The sequence below is a fragment of the Rhinatrema bivittatum genome, chromosome 4 (genome assembly GCF_901001135.1).
Source record: "Rhinatrema bivittatum chromosome 4, aRhiBiv1.1, whole genome shotgun sequence".
Lineage (NCBI taxonomy): Eukaryota > Metazoa > Chordata > Amphibia > Gymnophiona > Rhinatrematidae > Rhinatrema > Rhinatrema bivittatum.
This window is the reverse complement of record NC_042618.1, coordinates 409,808,284-409,829,128: the sequence shown is the minus strand read 5'-3', so window position 1 is coordinate 409,829,128 and position 20,845 is coordinate 409,808,284. Positions and strand designations below refer to the sequence as shown.

Sequence of the window (20,845 nt, the reverse complement as noted above, 5' to 3'; positions counted from 1 at the left end):
TAAATTTCTAGTAATAGATCTGCAATTTCATTTTTTAGTTCTTTCAGAACTCTGGGGTGTAAACCATCTCATCCAGGCAATTTGCTTGTCAGTCTGTCATATTACATCGTCCAAGTTCATTGTGATTTGTTCTTCGAAATTATCACTATTAAATACTGTTTCTGGCACAAGTATCTCCCCAGCATCTTCTTCAGTAAACACCAAAGTCTTTCTGCTGTGTCCTTGTCTTCCGTAAGTTCCTCTATTAGCCCTCAATCATCTAATGGTCCAACCAACTCCCTCACAGGCTTCCTGCTGTGGATTTATTTAAAAAAGGATTATTATGAGATTTTGCCTCTGTGGCCAGCTTCTTTTCTAATTCTGTTTTTGTTTTCCTTATCTTCAATTGAATTCTTTTGCCAGTTTTTGAAAGACCTTTTTTTTTGGCTAAAATAGCCTTTTTCACGTACACTTTTAACCATGCTGGCAGTCATTTGGCCTTCCTTCCACCTTTTCTAATGCATGGAATACATTTGGTCTGAGCTTCCATGATATTTTTAAACCGTGTCCATGCCTGATGTAAACTCTTTACCTTTGTAGCTGCACCTTTTTAGTTTTTTCTATTTTTCTCATTTTCTCAGTCTCCCTTTTGAAAGTTAAATGCCAGAGCAGTAGATTTACTTAATGTCCTCCCTCCAGTCATTAATTCAAATTCGATTGCATTATCACAGTTGCCAAGCAGCCCCTCTACCATTACCTTTCACGCCAAATCCTGTGTTCCATTAAGGAATAGGTCTATAATGCTCCCCTTCCCATCAGTTCCCAGACCAACTGCTCCATGCAGCAGTCATTTGGAACCTTTACCTTCCTAGCTTGTCCCAATGTGACATGTACCCAGTCAACACTGGGGTAACTGAAATCCCCCATTATTACAGTGCTGTCAAATTTGTTAGCTTCCCTGATTTCCATTAGCATTTCATCGTTCGCCTGTTCATTTTGGCCAGGTGGACGGCAGTATAACCCATTGCTATATGCTTCCCTATCACACATGGAATTTCCATCCATAAAGATTGTATTATGCATTTAAAGGTGAATTTTCAAAAGTTGTGCAATTAAAAAGTATCATTTACATGTGTAAAATAGCATATGCGAGTGTATGCTATTTTAAAAACCTCAACGTACATGCGTAAATCAGGGTGCATGGTTAAACTTACTGTACACATGTAAAGAAGGGGCAGCCAGCAGCATCATTATGTGAGCAAGTTGCTATTTTATGAGCAATTTATGCATGTAAATGTGGCACCTTACTCGTGTATGATTACTCCTGCTCAATATCAGGAATAAGTGATCATAAACATCTTAAAAGTGAAAAGATGACTGGGTAGGAAGTTTGGGTGAAATGTGGGGACTTCAGGCTATAAAGCCAGGAGCGTCTTCATGAGTTGCAGATGGACTGGGTGAAATGGTAGACTAATTGGTAAAACTGGTTATTTGATTGCCTCGTACATGTTAGAAAATCCCCCGACTGATGCATGTAAAAGCCGACATTCAGGGAGGGAGGGGTGTTAAATGTGTCTAAATAACGCGAGTAAAATCTATGTATGCCTTTAAAATTTGAAGTAAAAATACACAGGTATATCATTTGCGTACACTTACCTAGTTAAGTTCTGATTTATCCAGCTAAGTAGCACTTTTGCTACTACTTAGATGAACAAGTTCGAACCTATCCAGATAAGTAGCAGCTGGCTGTACTTAGCCAGATAAGTCTGAAAAGAGCTACTTGTTCGTCTAAGTAGCCAGATAAGTAAAAAAAAAAAAAGTGCTACTTAGCCAGATAAGTCTTAAAACACAACTTATCCAACTAAGTTAAATAGCCGGAAAATTCTAAAAGCACTATTTATCTGATATCTGCTTTAGCCACATAAGTCCAAAAAGTTCTACTTAGATGGACAAGTAGTGCTTTTCAGACTTTTCTGGCTAAGTGCCACAACTTAGCTGGATAAATCTGATTTGTACTTGTATTTTATATTGTTTGCACACAGGTAATAAAATAGCAACTTTGCGTGCATCCATATACACGACTAGTTTGAAAGTTATCCTCTTAGTCTCCTGCAGGATCTTTATTCAGTGCTATATGCTCTAACTTTCCCAGTCTTACTTCTTAGACTTCTGGCATTAGCATGCAGATATTTCAAGGATCGTTTTTTATTTGTATATACAACTTTTTTATTAGTTGATAGGGATACATTGGAATCTTTTATCTCGATCTGTTCTTTACTTACAGGCACACGGGCTACTTATGCTTTTATTGGAACCTCTCTGGTTATTTTAGTTTCCTTTGAACCAGGCGCTGCTGAGCGACTGTCTGCTTTCTGACTCCCCCGGGAACGCCTCCTTTACACCCAGCTAAAAGCCAGTGTGTTGTGAAAAACCATGTGAACTTTCAGCCAGGCAGAGAAGGCAATTTAATGGTTTGATGGCTCTTTGAAAATTGCCTGCCTCATATGAGGGGTAAAGGAATTCCACAGCACGTGTTAGTTTTCCTGCGTCGAATTGGAGGCGCTCCTGGAGTGGTGCTAAGACTCGGGGGGTGCAGGGTGGAGAAAACATCATGCATATTTTGGGATTTTCAAAACTAGGTGTGGTGGTTTGGTTGGGAAAAAGTATCTGCAGAAAAAGCAGCTGCAAATCTCTGTGGGACCTTGGGTAGTTTTCAAAGGGAAAGTGCACATGCGTCCTTTCACACTGCAAATTGCTTTAAAAATCTGTGAGCACAAAGTACCTGCGGACTTTCCATCTTCCCCACCTTTGAGGAGGTTCTCTGCTCTACGGGGGTACCTTAAGAGGGATGTAAAGGGTCAACAGAGCCCTGGGGAGTTTCTGGGAGTATGGTACCCTACATTTATACTCAAAAGGAACAGACAAGCGCTGAGTAACTCATTGGACTGGGGTTTCATTTCTTTGTGCCCATGCAGTACTTCAAAAGAACTTCAGGTTTTTTTTTTGTTGTTTCTGTAATTTTAGCATGCACTATTTGCAAACAGTTTTTACACTAAAAATGAATGCAATAGATGTATTTTTTTTAATGACACGAAACGAAATACAAAACAATTTTTTTTTGCTCGCGCTGAGTAAGGCCAGCGTGAAGTCCTGGTGTTAGCTCTTAGTGATCTCGTTGGCTTCCAATAGATCTGTGCCTACTTCTGTAGCATTTTTTTCCCCATAATGCACACATCAAGCTCCAATGATTAGCTCTTTTGTTAGCTTGCTTTTATCTGAAGGCCTGTAAAATGCCCTTTCCTAATTGAAGTGTAATTCACTCTCAGATTACTGGAATCTTTGTAGATTGTGATACCTTTATTGGCTTTTGTATGAAGGAAATTAACCCAATAAAAAGTATATTGATCCCCTAATGTAGGCATGAAGTTGCCAAAACATCCGCAATGTTGGGATTGATTCAGGAGTGCAAATTTTGGCATGCTTAAACAGGCTTGAGATGGCCATTACTTAACATAAATACTAAAGGAAATAAAGGGATTTTTAGTAAGATTTTTGAAAGTAATACATTCAAGAGAATAAGATACATAGGGAAACAAGAGAGTGTAAATGATTAGAGCCTCCACTGCACGATATGATTACAATTTAAAGGCCATTGCAGGCAAAACACTGCAGATTGTAAATCACATTACATAACTGATGCAGTCCCTTGCAAAAAAAAATAAAATTCACATATAATTGATATTTTAGGTTTAGTAATATCTGTTGCCTTTATTGCGGTTTTGTAGACTTTTATTGGACCAACAGAAAAACTGTCTGAAGACATCTGAAGGAGGAACTTGTGGTCTCCCCGGGTGATGTACTGCAGCAACATTTCTAGTGGTCCAGTAAAAAGGTATCACATTCTGGGGAGATTACAGTATTCTCCAGGACCAATATGGCTACTAGAACTGGATGTCTTATGGGGCTTGTGCACTGTCTTGTGGTTTGCATTGTTGGCATCATATATAGTATCTATGAGAGATTTGCTTCAAACTTTCCCTTCATTTATTTTCTCCATTTAGTATAGTGATGTAATTTTCCTAGAGAGCCCTCTGTTCTTGCAAGGATCCTCATGGAAATATAGGTAATACAGCTCCTGACCAAAAAGGCTACAAAACAAGCTAGGAGGTACAACTTTATGGATATCTGCAGGGATTCATTTTTTATGTTCCTCTATGGCTTGGGAATGGCCACTAAGCAAACCTAAAAACTTGCCAACTCTTCTAGTGTGCAGAAAGTCTTGCTGCAAGAAGATGGTGTGCTGATCCCCATCATGATCGATTATCTAGTGGCTCAAGAATAGCCTGAGTCAGTGTTGAGGTTTTAATCCCATTCAGCTGGGGGAAGGGTATTGTAGCTTTTCATGGGACAATCTGAACTTCCCATCTCCTGGTGAAACTGGATAAAGGTTAAACCTAAACAGATTGTATTGGAGATATCTGGTGTCCAACTGTCCATTGGAGATTGGGGGTACGTGTGCCTCATATTCTGTTATGTTCTTCTTTCCCTTAGATACTCTGAATTTGGTATTCTTGCCTGTAGCTGACCCCTTCAGTGGAAATCCCTGAAGTGGTTCAGAGAGGTTAAGCATTATGGTAACTGATCTCATTCTCCTTTATAACCATCATTTCTTTACATTTGCTTCAAACTGATGGGAACTGGTGACGGTAGATAAAGATGTACTGTTCTATCCACCCTCTGCACATATTGTCATCACCTTTGCATTGATGATAGCTCAGATAGTGCAGACTGCACAAGTAGTTTGCTCTGGTGAGTGCTAGAAAAAATTGACTTCTCATTCTTTTTTTATCTCTTGGCATATGAGCTCTGAGGAGCTCAGCTGCTGAGGTCTATTCTCCCCGTGACTCTGGGAGAACTGGAACCTGGTCTCTGGCTGTGTTGCCTAAACGTTGTATCTCTGCTCTACACCAAGTGCTTTCCATGTAAGATAACCTTCATGGAGGTAGAGCTTATTGTGGATATATTTGAATTTGGACTCGCTGCTACTGTTTGGGTACTTGCCAAGTACTTGTAACTTGGCTGGCCAATGTTGGACACAGGATACTGGGCTTGATGGACCCTTGGTCTGACCCAGTATGGCATATCTTGTGTTTTTATGTACTGGTTTGGTATTGGTGAGACTCTGAAATCTCACCAGTGCAGAGCTTGCATGTTCACTGTCCAAGCTCGGTGGGGACCAGTGTTCTGCGCTGTGCAATGTATCAGATTCAGATCTACAAATGTTGGGCTGTCTGGTTCTGTATCCTGGTGTATTTTAGCATGTTTAATGAGAATTTTTCAACAACAACAAAAAAAGTTTCTATTTTACTGCTTGTTCTTGTATTAAAGGAAAGAGGCAAATGCTGATCACTATGTTCTGCATTGCTTTCTTTGTACATGTACATATATATATATAAATATATATAAAAAGGTTTTGATGGTTTTATGGGACATTCTGTGATTGTTGTCTTTGTTTCCCTTGCTGTGATGCTGAGCCAAACAGGAAGCTCTCTGGTAGCTGACATTTTATTCAGGTACTGAGATAACACTGGCCTGTGTACCATTTATTCTCTATACCACTCTATCTCATATTACACAATCCCCCATTTGAAAATCGTTATTTTCCCCTAGTGCAGGTCAGCCACCTTCCTACATTTTAGCATTGTGTATGTTTATAGTAATATCAGTTGAAATGGTGATGAGTGGAGTTGATCCTTTAGAAAATAATGTTTAAAAGAATAGAGCCTTTTCCCAAGAAACATACTTTTACAGGCCAATATTCATCCTGCAGCTGAGTGACTGATAGCTGACCATATAACAGCGGCAGGAAATTGTCAATATTGCAGATGGAACACACCAACAACTCCTTAGCCAGCTGGATCACTTTGAATATCGGCCCCTTAGTTCAGAAGTTTGTCTGGTTAAAATTTGCTAGCTGTACACAAGTATCATCTCTACCCAACTACTTTGGGTTTATTTTCAGGTGGGGGAAGTAGGGACAGGTGAGCTTACATTATTAACTTTATTTTCTTCACTGATGAATATTACAAGGAAACTGAAAACCACCCAACAGATAAGATACAACTCAAGTGAACTAGCTAACAAGGTAAAAGGTGAGGCAGTTTCTACCAAAAAACATCATTACTACCTTCATTACAAATGGAGAAGGCTAGACCTGTGGGCCAGCCCACTTCAAGTGTGTGTGTAGGTGGTGGTGTCTCAAGTAGCGATCTATTAGGCTGTAATTGGAAGCCCAACAAAGTCCTATATCTTCTCTGTTCTAGAAGACCGTATTCACGAGGTTTCTGGCTCTCATCTAGAGGAACTTGCAGTTGTGCTCATAGGTTTAAATACTCCTGACAGAATTTGTAAGAGGTGTAACATTTTAAGAAAACATGAGTGATCAGATAAAGCATGCCTGTTATTTTTAATATGGTTCGAATTAAAACTGTGCATAGAATAGCACAATCATTAAACCATAGCAATAAAGGAAATAATAAAAAATTCCTGTTCAAAAGTTTACATACACTTGAATGTTTGGGCTGATAATTTACACTCAAGTTGACACACAGGTTGAAAAGGCAATGAAGGGTAGGTATCCACAACTGTGCCTTGTTTGATTGACTATTTATACACAGACACTAATTACAATGAGTTTCTTAGCTTGTGCATTTCATCCAGGGCTGCACTGACTTTGGTGATTACTGAAGCATGGAGAAAGCAAAAGAACTGTCAAAGGATCTGTAGGCAAAAGTAGTTCAACTTTATAAATCAGAACAAGGATATTAAAAAATATCCAAAGATTTGAAAATTCCAATCAGTAAGGTTCAAACTCTGCTCAAGAAGTGTAAAATTAATGGTTCTGTTAATAGGAAGGTAGACCAAGAAAGATTTCAAACACAATGGGCTGGTAAATTTATCAGGATCCAAAGAAAAACCCATAAGCAGCTTCTACTGAGTTACAGGCTTCTCTGAAACAAAGTGGTGTGGGTGTTTCTGCATGCACAATAAGAAGATACTGGAACAAAAATGGGCTGCCTGGTGGAGTTGCCAAAAAAAGCCATTGCTGCACCAACGCCACAAAACAACCTGCATACAATATACCAAACAGCACCCTAGAGAAGTCTGAAAACTTCTGGAATGAAGTAATTTGGAGTGATGAGACCAAAACTGAACTTTATGATCACTGCTGTTTTGGGGGTGAGCTACAGCAGCACAGGAAATTTAGTCAAAATTGATGGCAGGATGAATGCAGCAACTTATCAGAAAATATTGGAGGAGAATTTGCATTCACCAGCCAGGAAGCTGTGCCTGGGGTGCACTCTGACTTTCCAACATGACAATGATCCAAAACATAAGGCCAAGTCAGCCCTTCAGTGGCTGCAGCAGAAGAAAGTGAAGGTCCTGGAGTGGCCGTCACAGTCTTCTGACCTCAACATCATTGAGCCACTTTGGGGAGAACTCAAACATGCAATTCATGGTAGACAACCAAAGAATTTACAAAAGAAAATAAAGGGACTCATTTACAACTATCAAAAAAGACTGCAAGCTGTCATTGAATCAAAAGGGGGCAATACACTACATTAAAATCTAAGGAAATGCAAACTTTTGAACAGGACCATTTTATTATTTCCTTTATTGGTATAGCTTGTTTAATGATTGTGATGCATTGTAGTTTAATCTGAAACACATTAAAAATAAGACATGTTTTATCTGATCACTCATGTTTTCTTAAACTGCTACACATCTTACAAATTCTGCCAGGGATATGTAAACATATGAGCACAACTGTAATTTACATAAAGCAGGAGCTCCTATCCCAGTCTGCACCTAATGTGAGGCAAGTCTTGAGATTTATTCATTTCACATAACAGATTAAGGAAAATAAATGTCAGAAAAACAACAGACATCAAACTAAAACTTGGGCCAGTGTTGATCCAACAGTACAGGGGCAGAGAGACACCTCAGCACAATTTAGTGGCTTCATGCAGAGCTTATTGCAAACATAGCTTACATTTATGAGTTTCAGCTTACCAAATGCCAACCAGGCTAACCACAGAGTTTGCTCTTCTTCTTTTCCTCCTACAACTTTATACTTCCAGATCAGTAAGAAGCAGGCTTTGGATGTGGCACCATGAAGCTTTTTAGTTGCAACTATCTGGAACTTTTCCCCCCTATATCCTATCCCCTTCCTCCCCCACAATGTGCCTAGTTGTTGCAGTGACGGTCATCGGGCAGGGACCATGCACCAAGGCTCCTTCTGGAAACTTGCCATCACAGGCCCTGAATCCAGTCACTAGGTATCACCCTTTAAGTAATGACTGCCACTTCCCATGGACTGTGAATACCCCCTCCACAGCATCCCCAGCTCTGCTTAACCAGGGGAGGGGAAGACCCGACCCAGGGCATGAACGGTGGACCTTCCATATAGCAGCATACAGCACTTACCACCTGAGTGGTCACACTGGCCCAACAGAGTCCCTCCTTAATCCTCAATTGTTTTCTTCCTCTAGATAGAACTGGTCTGTTAGATTCTTCAAAGAGCATTCATTCAACATCCATTTCAAAAGTAACGAGGGGGAAATGATTTCAGGGGAATGAACACCATGACCAGACACAGGATGGTAGCAGCATTCTGCTTTATTTGTAATTCATTATGCAATAGTAATGCATATGAACTTTGTAAAGGAAAGTCAAGCAAAACTGAAAACAAGAGTTCAGATCTTCTGAACACACATTGGTCAAAAATGGCAGCATAGATAATTTGAGTTTCTTCCAAAATCAGAGCTCATTATGCCCTTCATAAGATGCTCCAAGTTGTATTACTCCCTTGTTTTATTGTAACTGCATACCTTAGCCTTCTCTTGTTTAATGTTTTATTATTATTATTATTATTATTATTAAGATAAATATTAGTTTTTACCTTTTTTGTTACCTATCCACTTGTTAATTGTAAACCGACATGATGCGATATCTATTGTGAATGCCGGTATAGAAAAACTTAAAATAAATAAATAAATAAATAAATAAGATCTTGCAGTCTGGAACCAGATCTTCTCCACATTCTCCTTGCCCATGTCTAGCAGCTGCAAGAAGCACTTCCACTTCTTCTTGATTGATCCCATCAGGTATTCCTCGTTTGTGGGATCCAGTTGGAAAGCGTGAGTGTTCAGAACAAGAGACAGACAAAACCTGCAGCTCACCAGAAGGAAGAGGGCGTCTCTCTCAATTTCCGTCAATGGCACGACACTTTCGTATCCTGCAAGAATGTGCCCACCAACCTGCAAGGGTTCCTTACTTGCTGTCATTGCGTACATGATGGCTATTGCTACTTCAAAGACATAGCATCCATAGCTCATGTTGCCGAAGTCCAACACGCCTGATACCTTGTACTGGGGATGGGGGTTCCCAGCAGCTTCATTGCTTGGTTCTAATAAAACATTAGTTGTGCTCAAGTCTCCATGATTTATACCTAAAGAGAGAGTGAAAAAATATTTGCTTGTAGTAATGTAAGAAATATTAATTCCATAAATGGGAATCCATGAAAAATCGGTAAAGTCATTATTCTTTGGTATAAATTTTGCTTGGACTCACTTTCTCCCTCTGGAGATAGGGATGGAAGTCTCGAGGCCTGTGATTCCCTGGACTGAAATAAAAAACCCTGGACCTGCACAGACTTATTTCCTAGTTTCCTCTTGGGGGCCTGGGAGAGTGACCTTAACCCTGCACCAGTTCCTTTTTCCTGGGCAGTAGAGAGGGTATCTAGAGGCCTACATGATTCCTCACGTCCTGGGTCCAGGTCCAGTGCAATAGGTACCCTAGATTCAGCCTTGCACTGGAGCCCATCACGCAGCAAACTTTTGAAAGTTAATATTGTGTATTAATATGAATAAAAATTCTTCATTTGTAATTATATTTATTTTACATAAAAAAGGGGGACATGAAATGGATTGCAACATAGTAGATAATGACAGAAAGACCATCCAGCCTGCCCGGTTATTCTTGTCCACACTGCTAAGGATACATCCCAGTTACCAGTAGTAGAATCCAAGGCCTCATTAGCTACTTAAATGACTCAGGGTTTGGGCCTACAGGGGGACCAAGAACAATCCTGTGGAAATACAACAGGACTGTAAATGAGATCCTGCTGGCTTTATAGAGGGTAATTTGTGTGCTAGCCGTGCACATAAGTTGCATTAATTTTGCAAAGTTTCTTTGAAAAGAATGCACAAAAACTCACCCGTGCAAAGTTACACTTGCTCTTTGAAATGTGTAACTCGTGTGTGTGACTTTAGGTGTCTGCTTTTTTAAAAACTGAACTCCACCCAACTCTGCCCTGAACACCTCTTCTGTGCAGAGTTCACTCTGAAAATGCTCGCGTAATTGCGCTTCCCTGCACATAAAATAACCCGCACAAAGTTCCGCCTGCTCTTCATTAGTTTGGATTAATTGTGCAGGTTAATTTATGGGCCTAGTTTTGAAAATAGAAAAAGTAAGGAGTACATTTTCAAAAAGGTTTCACATGTGAAAATCACACATGCGTGTGAGTATCATGTGTGTGGAGATTATGCTATTTTATAAATGTTGACAGCACGTGCACCTTTTCCATTTCAAGCCTACATTTTATCCACAAAAAAAGGGGTTGGCTAGGAGCTTTCCAGGGTGGGGAGGTCATAAGTGCACTCGGCAGTTGCTATTTGTAATAGAGATCCACGAATCTATTACCAAATTTATTTTTACACGTTTAGACCTGCTAATTGACTCATGCAGGTGAAATCAGACTTCTTGTCTGCTGCGGTTTTTTGGTGGGAGCTCTGAGTGAACTGGTGGAGTGAAGTGCTGGGGGTTCTGGGTGAACTGGCGAAGGTATCAGTTCAGTATTTTCAAAACGGTATACGCACATACTTTATAAAATATCTGCCTCTGTGTATAAATCAGGATTATTACGCGTACATGTTAATTTTTTTTTACACATAAAATATACGCACCTATGTTTAGAAAATAGGTAGAGAAAGTAAATGTTTTCTTGCAGGAAATATTTGCACATACTGAAACGTAGTCATGTACTTTTGGAGCAGAACTCGCAGTATTTTATAAACTGGAACTCTCACCTTTATAAAATACTAACATTAATCCCTGTACGTCTACTTACGCACACAAATGCTGAAAGTTAGACTTCCCTCATGTAAGTTCCAACTCTGTCCCCCCAGGATGTCTATCCCTAGTACTCGTAAAAGGAGACGTGAAATTGGATTGCACGTGTAATTTTACGTGCACTGAACACTGGGCAATTTCAGAAAAGTCATTTACTTGTATAAAATCATGTTTTAGATGTGTAAATGGTTTTGAAAATTCATCCCATAGCATGCACCAATTGCACAGGCAAACACACTGGAAAAGCCGAGGGCATACACTGTACTGGTTGATTCTTCCACGATCAGTGATGCCGTGCAAATTTCTTATCAGGTGGCTCTGTTCCACTTGGTGTGGCACTCCTTGCTTTCACAAAATTACTTAACCCTCTGCCACCTCTCTCCATGTAACAAAATAAAATGTACAGAAAACATGCAATAACTTAATACTGAAAATTACATTCTAGTCCTGGGATTCTTGGCAGATCATTTTACTGCATCAGCCTTTGAAACCACACAGGTCCCTTTCTCAGATGTCACATCAGAAGCATTATTCCCATCTGAAGATGGGACCTCTGTAGTCTTCATAGCTCATGTACAGTACTTTGGATAATACATTGATTCAATAAAAGCCAAACCAGCAGGCAGAGAATTCAGTTTACTCCAGAGCCAACTCGATCACTGCACTACATATTGCAATTACTAAGCTGAAAATAAAAGTGCTCTTCTCTACTTTTATTGTCCATGTGTGATTTTTTCCCTAATGAATTGGTCCCTGTCTTTTTCTTGCCTCCTTCTTGTCTGACTTCTAACTCCTTTTCCAGGTTCTCCTGTTTTACTTTCCTTCTGTCTTCATTTCCTCTCCTTCCTCAGTCTGTGTCAGTCTTTCCTGTTCAATTCATTTTCCTCCATTTCATCATTATTTATCTCAATTTCACTCCTCCTTCCCACACTCCTTTCTTTCCCAGCCTGTCACCCTTCTATTACCCCTATTTCAACCCTTCATCTCCCCAAATTTCCCCTTCTTACTCCCTCAGTCCTCCAACTCTCCCTCATTGGGTTGCTCTCCCAATCCTGCTATCTGGTTTCCTTCTATCCCAACAGCCACCCTCCCACTTACTCTCTCACCATGCCCCATCATCCAATGGTTCTGTTTCTCCCATCCATCACTTTCACCTCCTCTCATGTTCTCTCATCCCGTCCTCTGACTCACTCACTCAATTATCCCCTCTCTAAGTTCTTCATCTCCCAACTATACCTCTCATGCTCCCTTCATCCCTATCTCACTGATTCACTCTTACCTCCCATGCCCTCCCTGGCTCTCATACACCCTTCCTCATCATTCTTCTGGCTCTCATCCATCATCCCTGTCTCACTGATTCACTCTTATCTCCCATGTCCTCCCTGGCTCTCATACACCCTTCCTCATCATTCTTCTGGCTCTCATCCATCACCCCTATCTCACTGATTCACTCTTACCTCCCATGCCCTCCCTGGCTCTCATACACCCTTCCTCATCATTCTTCTGGCTCTCATCCATCATCCCTGTCTCACTGATTCACTCTTATCTCCCATGTCCTCCCTGGCTCTCATACACCCTTCCTCATCATTCTTCTGGCTCTCATCCATCATCCCTATCTCACTGATTCACTCTTACCTCCCATGCCCTCCCTGGCTCTCATACACGCTTCCTCATCATTCTTCTGGCTCTCATCCATCATCCCTGTCTCACTGATTCACTCTTATCTCCCATGTCCTCCCTGGCTCTCATACACCCTTCCTCATCATTCTTCTGGCTCTCATCCATCATCCCTGTCTCACTGATTCACTCTTATCTCCCATGTCCTCCCTGGCTCTCATATACCCTTCCTCATCATTCTTCTGGCTCACATCCATCATCCCTATCTCACTGATTCACTCTTATCTCCCATGCCCTCCCTGGCTCTCATACACCCTTCCTCATCATTCTTCTGGCTCTCATCCATCATCCCTGTCTCACTGATTCACTCTTACCTCCCATGCCCTCCCTGGCTCTCATACACCCTTCCCTATCTTTCTTCTTGCTCTCATCCCTCTTGTGTATATCTCCCTTTATCTCTAATACTTCCTCCTCTGGCTCTCTGTCACCCCCATCGTCACCTCTGGCTCTCTGTCACCTTCATCCCTCCATCTCCTCCTCTGACTCTGTCACCCTCCTTTCCTCTTTAATACCTCTAGCATTCTGTCACACATACTCTCCACCACAACCTCTGCTCCACCCTACCCCATCACCACCTATGACTTTCTTTCACAAAATCACCCCTCCAAATTTTTCACCCCCCCCCCAATTCCCTTTTGACTAGCTCTCATGCATCCCCCTACCCTGCATTTCTCTTACCTTAATTTCTCCCAACCCTTCCTTTGGTCCATGGGACTGCAGACTTTTGGAAGGAAAAAGGTGCCAGACCTCTCAAGCGTGCATTGCTGACTTCATGGAGATAGGGGAGGAGATGGCATTCACCCTCTCCTCACCTTCCCCCCAGCTTTCAATCCCCTCCTTGACTCACTATTTGCAACAGTCCCCCCCCTCCTCAAACTTTTAACCCCTCTTTACCTCCCCCACTGTTCACCCTCTCATACCTCCCATGCCCTTCTCACCTCACCCTCTTACAGCCTTTGCCTCCTTCTTCCTGCCCCCCCCCCCAACCCCCAATATATTCAAGCAATCAAGTCCTGAATGCCAGGAGCACAGAGACCTACAGACCTGCCGCTGTGTCTTCTCCAGCCCATCTCTTTCTGTTCCCAGGCAAAAGGCAGCAGTTCTGGGGATGGGAGGTGTGGGGAAGAGAATGATAGGAAAGGATTAAAGGGGCTGGATTTGGGATCAGCGAAGCCCTTCTCTACCCTATCCATCCCAGGCTCACCCTCTCCCTTCTTGTTCCCTGGGCTACAGACCAAGCCTGGGGCAACAAAGTGGAAAGCCAGCAACTCAGGTCCTGTTAGAGGTATAGACACAGGGACGGTAACTTTAAAATGCGCACACTTGCGCCCATGTATATGGGCGTGCGGCCACATACGCTGAAATCTTATACCTTGCATGCAGGTACGTGCACATGTTATAAACTAGGCTTAGCGCATGTGTGTGTGCTCTTAATTTTAAGCATTTTCATGCACAAGTGAGTGCATTTTATAATGCGCGCATGAAGGAAATGACCAGTTTAACCAGTTAGTCCAATTTGTCCAGACGTTTGCCTAGTCAAGACCCCCCCGGTTCTTTAGCCTGCACTTCCCCAGTTTCCCCAGACCCCTCAAGCAGTTTATATATGGCTATAAATACATTTATTCAGCCTTACACCTGATGAATAGCAGAAGTAAATTTGCCCTGAAATGAACCGGATGCACGCTGCATTCTCTGCATTACATAATCTCGTGGCCCCCACCAGGAACGCCAGTGCCCCACCTCCATTCTCTCCAATGTGAGATATTCGCGCATCGATACTTATGCGCGCACACATGGCAGGTTTATAAAATCGGTTGGGTGTGAATAAGCGATACGTGCCCGCGCTTCTCCCAGTTTTGGAGGGTATATCGTTTTTAAAATTCACCTTAAATTGAGTGAAACCACATAAAACAACATAAACGTAAAACATACAAATAAAGCCATAGTAAAAAAAAGCAGTTTGATGTGGCTGTTGCTGATTAAAAGCGCTGAGGGCCCTTTGAGTTTGTGTGGCTGTCACTGCAGTTGTTCTTTGCCACCTCCAGAAAGTGGCACCCTAGGTGACTGCCCAGTTTGCCTAACCCTTATATAACACCTTGTTAGTGAGTGCATTATATCCCAAAGGGTCCATAAAAGAATGTATTCACTGGGGCTGCTACTTCTGCAAATCTTAGGGTCCCAAGGAATAGGTCTTTTTCTATGAGTGGGGGGGAGGATAACTTTCTAGGCCCAGGCAGTGATGTGATCCTTCCTGCTGTGTGCTATCTTGCTGGCTAATAGTGATGGTGCTGCTGGGAACAGACAGGATACAGTTTGGGTGTTCACATTACATTTTACTGTGATTCTTCAAAAATTAAACAAATGTCCAAGCAAGCAAATACTGTCCTCTTTACACCTGTGCTCACTGTGGGAGTATTTACAATAGGCACTCTTCCTCCTTTCCTCCGTGTATGTGTCCTCAGATACAGGTCTTGGGATAGAGATTATTCCTCAGTAAGTGCAAGAATAAGTTATCCCAGATGAGCAAGGAGATCCCTGTGTGTGTGGAGAATCCCCTCAGAATCAAAACCGTACCTGAGGTCCACAAGAGTCCGGATCTGACACATCCCAACCTGTGTCCTGTGTCCCAAAGGTGGAGATCCACTTGTGGGTCTCCAAACGTTCTTGCCTGTTCTGACTGGACTCTTCCTGGGGTGACCTCTCTGGAGAAAAGGTCTGATAATTGATAGGAACCAGGCTGTACAGCCCAGTCCCAGGGTGAGGAAGGGTGGTACTACAACCTCCTCACAAACCAAAAAGATAAAACACTCACAAAGTCCAAAAACTCCCTCTGAAGAGACGAGTAACTGCAGTCCTTCCTCTTTATGGGAAAAAACCCCACACATGTCTTCTCAGCCCTGGCCTCTGGATTCAGGGTTTGTCCCTCACCAGCACAACTAGGGTGCAATCAAAAATCTCAAAACGTCACTGAAAACTGCAGACAGTTCCTGACAGGAAAGGGGTGCACTGCAGAAGCTTCTCGCAGAGGGGACGGGCAGGCAAGGTGGGCCTAACTTAAATTAAGAGCACTACAAAACAGCTCCTTCCCTCCCAAAAGCTAATTCAAAATGACCACACTCTCCAAGCCACTAAACCCCCTTCCCCTCCCCTCCTCCTCCCAAGTGAACCAAGGAGCTACCATTCAAAGCCAGCCTCAAGGGGAGTGCAGTTCAGAAATGGTATCTCTCTCCCTCTATGCTGGAAAAACCCAGGGCAGGAATCTAGGGTCATCTAATTGAGAGCAGTGGGTGTGCACCCATTGTCCCTGCTCCTGGAACCTGGGTCATTGCTCACTCTCTGTCTCTGCATGGGGCCCAAGGGGATTAATAGACTAGTGCTGACCAGGCAGGGTACTCTTTATGGCAAATGAAATTAAACTTTAGCTAGTTTATGAATACATTTATATTCTTTCCTTTAAATTATGGAGCAATTTGGCAGAGCAAGGCTCACTGAGCACCTAACAAGTTTATAATTCTTGTGTAATCTTATAATGAAAATATATTAGCCTTCAGATCCTTTACAAGCATACATAATACCCAGGGGTTCAAGTTTGCTCACAGCATTCATGGATAAAATGTTAAAAAGTTGTGCACTTTCATGTTATACTGTTCTCACAAATTTGGATCCCATATGTACTATGCTTACATTTTCCTCTTGCATTCATTCTGCTTTCATTTGCTGTCTCAACACTCATATATTTTTATGCAAGAGGGTTACACAATAAGATCCAAGCTAGAATTTCACAGCACCGAGATGGAATCTGGTAGCACCATTCACTGTAAATCAATGTTGGGGCTTTTTAATTTGCATTAAAGGTTTGTGGCTTTTATTGTCAAGTATTAAACACATACTCACATGGCCGGAAATGCTTCAGTTGTGGGGCCAGGCTGTCTTTGAACTGCTGAATAACTTGGTCCACAGCTTTTCGATGTTTCTTCTTTTCCAAGACATGAAGAAATTTTTCCAGATGGGGAAAATTTGCAAAGTCCCAAATGTACTGCTTGCGATGTAGCCTTTTTACCATTGGATGGTGAAATTTCTGAAAAGGTATTTTGGAAAGAAATGTACAGTCCTCAGGCTGCTGCTAGGAATTAAGAGTCTTTATTTGCTTAATCAATAGAACTGGATTATCTCATTCACTTTTTCCTCTGATTGAGTAGTTAATTGTTTAAAACTCTGCTCAGGTAACTGAGAATTACATATATTGCAAACCTACATGACAAAAGTCCACAGCGGCTGCCGATCATAGTGTGGATAGTATTTTATCCTAAAGATATTCACTTGAATCTTGGTGATCTGAAACCTTCCCTTCTCACTCACTGTAAGAAACACGTTAGAGCACTAGAGAAAAAGCCTTATTGTCTATCCTTCTTCTCATCATATAATGGTAACTGTTCCAGCTATAGGTTATGTACCATCTGGGGCTAACATACGATGTGTACAACCATGACACATTTGGTACTCATCGTATTCCTTTCCCAATGTAGTGCACAGAAAGAAGTCAAACAGCAGAGAATACACAGGCTTTGCTCACATCAAGTTCCAGGCCAGACAGATGTAATAGTGAAACCCAGACTTATGAGGGGTCTGCAGGGCACAGGTTTCAAAACTATAATTGAGGTTCCGAGGAAAGGATAATTGCATGTTATGGAAAGCTCTTGGAATCCAAGGCCCTAGTGCCCTGTGCTTCCTGGATAATCCTACCAAACAGATATAGCAATCAGTCTTGGGCTGCATATGTTATTTTTTTTTTTTCTGAAGGAATTTGTAGAATCCCGAGTTGCACACACAATGCTAAGTTTGCCTCTGTCATTTCCATTCTCTGGTAACCTTTTCCTCAGGCTCTCCAATTCTGAGGTTGTCAACCTCACCCCCTCCTTGTCCCCCTTTGGATTTGGCAGGCACAGAGCTGTCTCTTGCTGATCTGAAACCAACAATTTTTGCTGACAGGATTTTGTGGATGGCTTGGTGGTCGCATTGCATGCAGGCGGTGCTCTTGGACCGACCAGAGCTGACATTCCTTGGACATTATCTTCCACACTCACTTATTTTGATACAGAACCTACTAATTTAATGAAATATTTATAAAAGTGAATGCATTTCATTTGGCTACTCTTGATTGGAGAGACAATCCACACAAAGTTTCATGCCTGGATTTCATTTTCTAACTTTTTTTTTTTCCCTTCTGCAGCCACAGGCAACAGAATGCTCAGCCAAACACTTTTTAAGAGGGGATACACTACACTGTTCTTTGCATCCATTTCTCCACACAGTTCCCCACAGCTGCCATCCCGCACTGGTCCTGTTTGAGTGAATAAATAGTAAACTGATCCTTCTCCGTGCGCTGTGACTTGTCTCTTTTCCTGTGGAAAGCCTTCCTAAGCTCCCAAAGTGATGTTGCCTTTGATATGTGAGGAAGAAAAATTGTGGTACCTATGTAGGACTCTATGAATATTTAGGAGGGCAAACCAACAGAATTTATCTCCTTCACTTTCAATGCCAAATTCTGTATGGTAGCAAAATGAACATGATGGGATGAATAAGTATTTCTTAATTATTATTTAAATAAATAAATGAACACACATACAGGCACCCTCTCACGTTCATTGGCTTTCTCACTCTCAGACACACTCGCGCTCTCTCACTCACTCACACAAGTTGGGGGCCTCCCCCTCTCTTTGCCATGCCACTGGGTCTCAGGTCCTCTCTTATTCAGCCCCCCCCCCCTGTAGTGGCCTGCTGGGACTTGTCTTTAGCCGCCACTGGGATGGGCTCTGCAGGTGGCCGCCAGGTTGCGGGGGGGGGGGGGGGGGGGGAGTGTCTCCTGCCTTCTTTGCCCACCGCAGGATGGGTTCTGTGGTGGCAGCCTGCCAGATCACAGGTTCTTCGTGGGCGGCATGGACTGTAGCAGTTGAGTTGATGCAATGTGAGCTCCTGTTTCCATGGTGCTGATCTTGCAGTAAGCTGCGAGATTGGCCCCACGGTAGAAGGAGATGACGGTGAGGGCAGCATCAGCTCGGGCAGGGGTTTGGTTTATCCCTGTCTGATACGAAAATAAAAAAAACCACAAAGGAAAAAAAATGAAATAAAGGAAATCGGTCAGGACTGAGGATTCACTGAATCCCTTGAAGGCCCTAACTGCACACCACTGCCTTCTACACAGTGCCATAATCCTTTATTCACAACTACCTGGGGATTTTCTCCTTACTTTATAACCCCCTTTTCCATCTCAACCCACTCATTGCAGCAACATTCCTTGGCTGATGGCCTCCACAGCATCCCCAGCCCTGGTGGACCTAGAGAGCGGATCATGGTAGCTACAGCTCTACCACCAGGCTGCCTCTCCATTAGAACTCCTGAGAATTTTGTCTCACCATCATTGTCCCAACAAATACCTAATAGGAAGTATCTCTCTCCTCACATTTTTTCCTGTACTGTTCTACAACAATATTGGTCCTGGAGAAAACTAAAGGGTCTGCAAAGTGGAAAGGACAGGAGCTATGTCCACTTGCTCCTGCCCTCACTCTTTGCATGTTAAAGATGGCACCAGGGGCCCACAGGACAACACCAAACTGAAAGTACTTTGGTGCCACTGGGGCCATTGGCACCATTTTTAAAGTGCAGAGTGAGGGTAGAATCGAGTGAGCATCAATTTTGTCCTTTCCACCTTGTACCCCAGGCTAAATTGTTGCCAGCAGGGGTGGGGTAGAAGGGCCTGGAATCTGGGCTTCTCTTTGCTGAATGGGAGGGGAATTAGAGGACCCTGGGGAGGCCCATTTTGGTTATTTTGTTGGGGGGAGGGAGTTTGCCATTTAATGATTCTTTTTTTTCGTATGGGAAATAAACCAAATAAAAAAAAAAATTAAACAAACCAAAAAACGAAATCCATCCCCCCAAAATAAAAACAAGAACCCAAAACAAAAAATGTAAGCCCTGTATATCCCTGGTCTCTTCTGAAACCTACAGCCATTACTTTGAAAACTTTACCTTTTGAAGAATTTTATCCATATTGGCTCCTAGTTTTCCAAGCTCATATAAAATGTGTGGACCTACAGAAATTTGTGCCATTGGTGTTCCAGGGAGGTACGTCAGCAATCTGACAATGTGCTTTCTCCTCTCAGAACCATAGTCTAGCAGGGAAAAAGATAAACATTCCACATGTTAGTTTTAATGCACTGTCGCAGGAAACTATTCTTTGGAGTTTCTTACTGATGTGCAATTGGTTCTTTTACCTATTGATTCAAGAGATATAATATTCCCTTCCTTTGTGAGGACCACAGCCGGTGTCGGGAATCCTTCAGCCTTCAGGAACAACATGGCCTGAGTCTGCACTTCAATCAAGTCTGCCTCCTTGCTTTCCTCACAGTTGAGTATTTTAAGGACATACTCGGCACTGCCATGATCTGCAGTTTCCCCACTCACTGAAGCCTGTACATGAAGGTTCTGATCCATGAAGCTCGGCAGTGACTTAATTCTAGATACCTTCAGTCCAAATAGTGTTGCAACCAGATCAGAGACTTCGGTGGCATTAAGAGCAGGTTTTTTCATATCGTGCCGGTCCATGTTCCTTGGGAGTAGTCTGTTAAGAAATAAAATAGGAAAGGCAGAGAGAACAGCTGATTTGCCTTTTCTGTCTGCAACTAGGCCTCAGCCTGGGCTCTACAGGTAGACTAGGCCCCTCCCTTTCTCCCACTTGTGCTGCATTGTATTGTGTTACTTTTAATGCTCCTAACAGGAACATGCGAATGCTAAACTATTTGTTTTGAGAATAATTTCAAGGGAAATTGACAGGTTTCTTCTTTTCATGGTAGATTTTGCTGAAGGGTTTAAATGCCATGCTTTTCATGACAAAAAAAGCAAAGACAAATTACTTGGATATTGATGAAAAAATCTAGAAAAGATAATGCAAAACCAATATATTATGGTGCCTATGCACTAAACTCATGATAAAAAAAAG

The 20,845-nt window shown here is 42.2% G+C and overlaps 1 protein-coding gene across 3 annotated transcripts in view; it reads right to left on the bottom strand.

The window, feature by feature from the left end:
• Positions 1 to 8,646: 8,646 nt before the first annotated feature.
• The window catches only part of LOC115091169 (hydroxylysine kinase-like), a 33,035-nt gene continuing 20,836 nt past the window's right edge, over positions 8,647 to 20,845 (bottom strand). For all 3 annotated transcript variants that reach the window (XM_029601137.1, XM_029601138.1, XM_029601136.1), the window contains 4 exons: positions 20,121 to 20,467; positions 19,876 to 20,018; positions 16,744 to 16,927; positions 8,647 to 9,490 (listed from right to left, as the gene is read on the bottom strand). In XM_029601137.1, the coding sequence (XP_029456997.1) occupies positions 8,931 to 9,490; positions 16,744 to 16,927; positions 19,876 to 20,018; positions 20,121 to 20,451 (1,218 nt within the window). In that variant the 5' untranslated portion in view covers positions 20,452 to 20,467 and the 3' untranslated portion in view covers positions 8,647 to 8,930. The remainder of the gene's footprint in view (positions 9,491 to 16,743; positions 16,928 to 19,875; positions 20,019 to 20,120; positions 20,468 to 20,845) is intronic.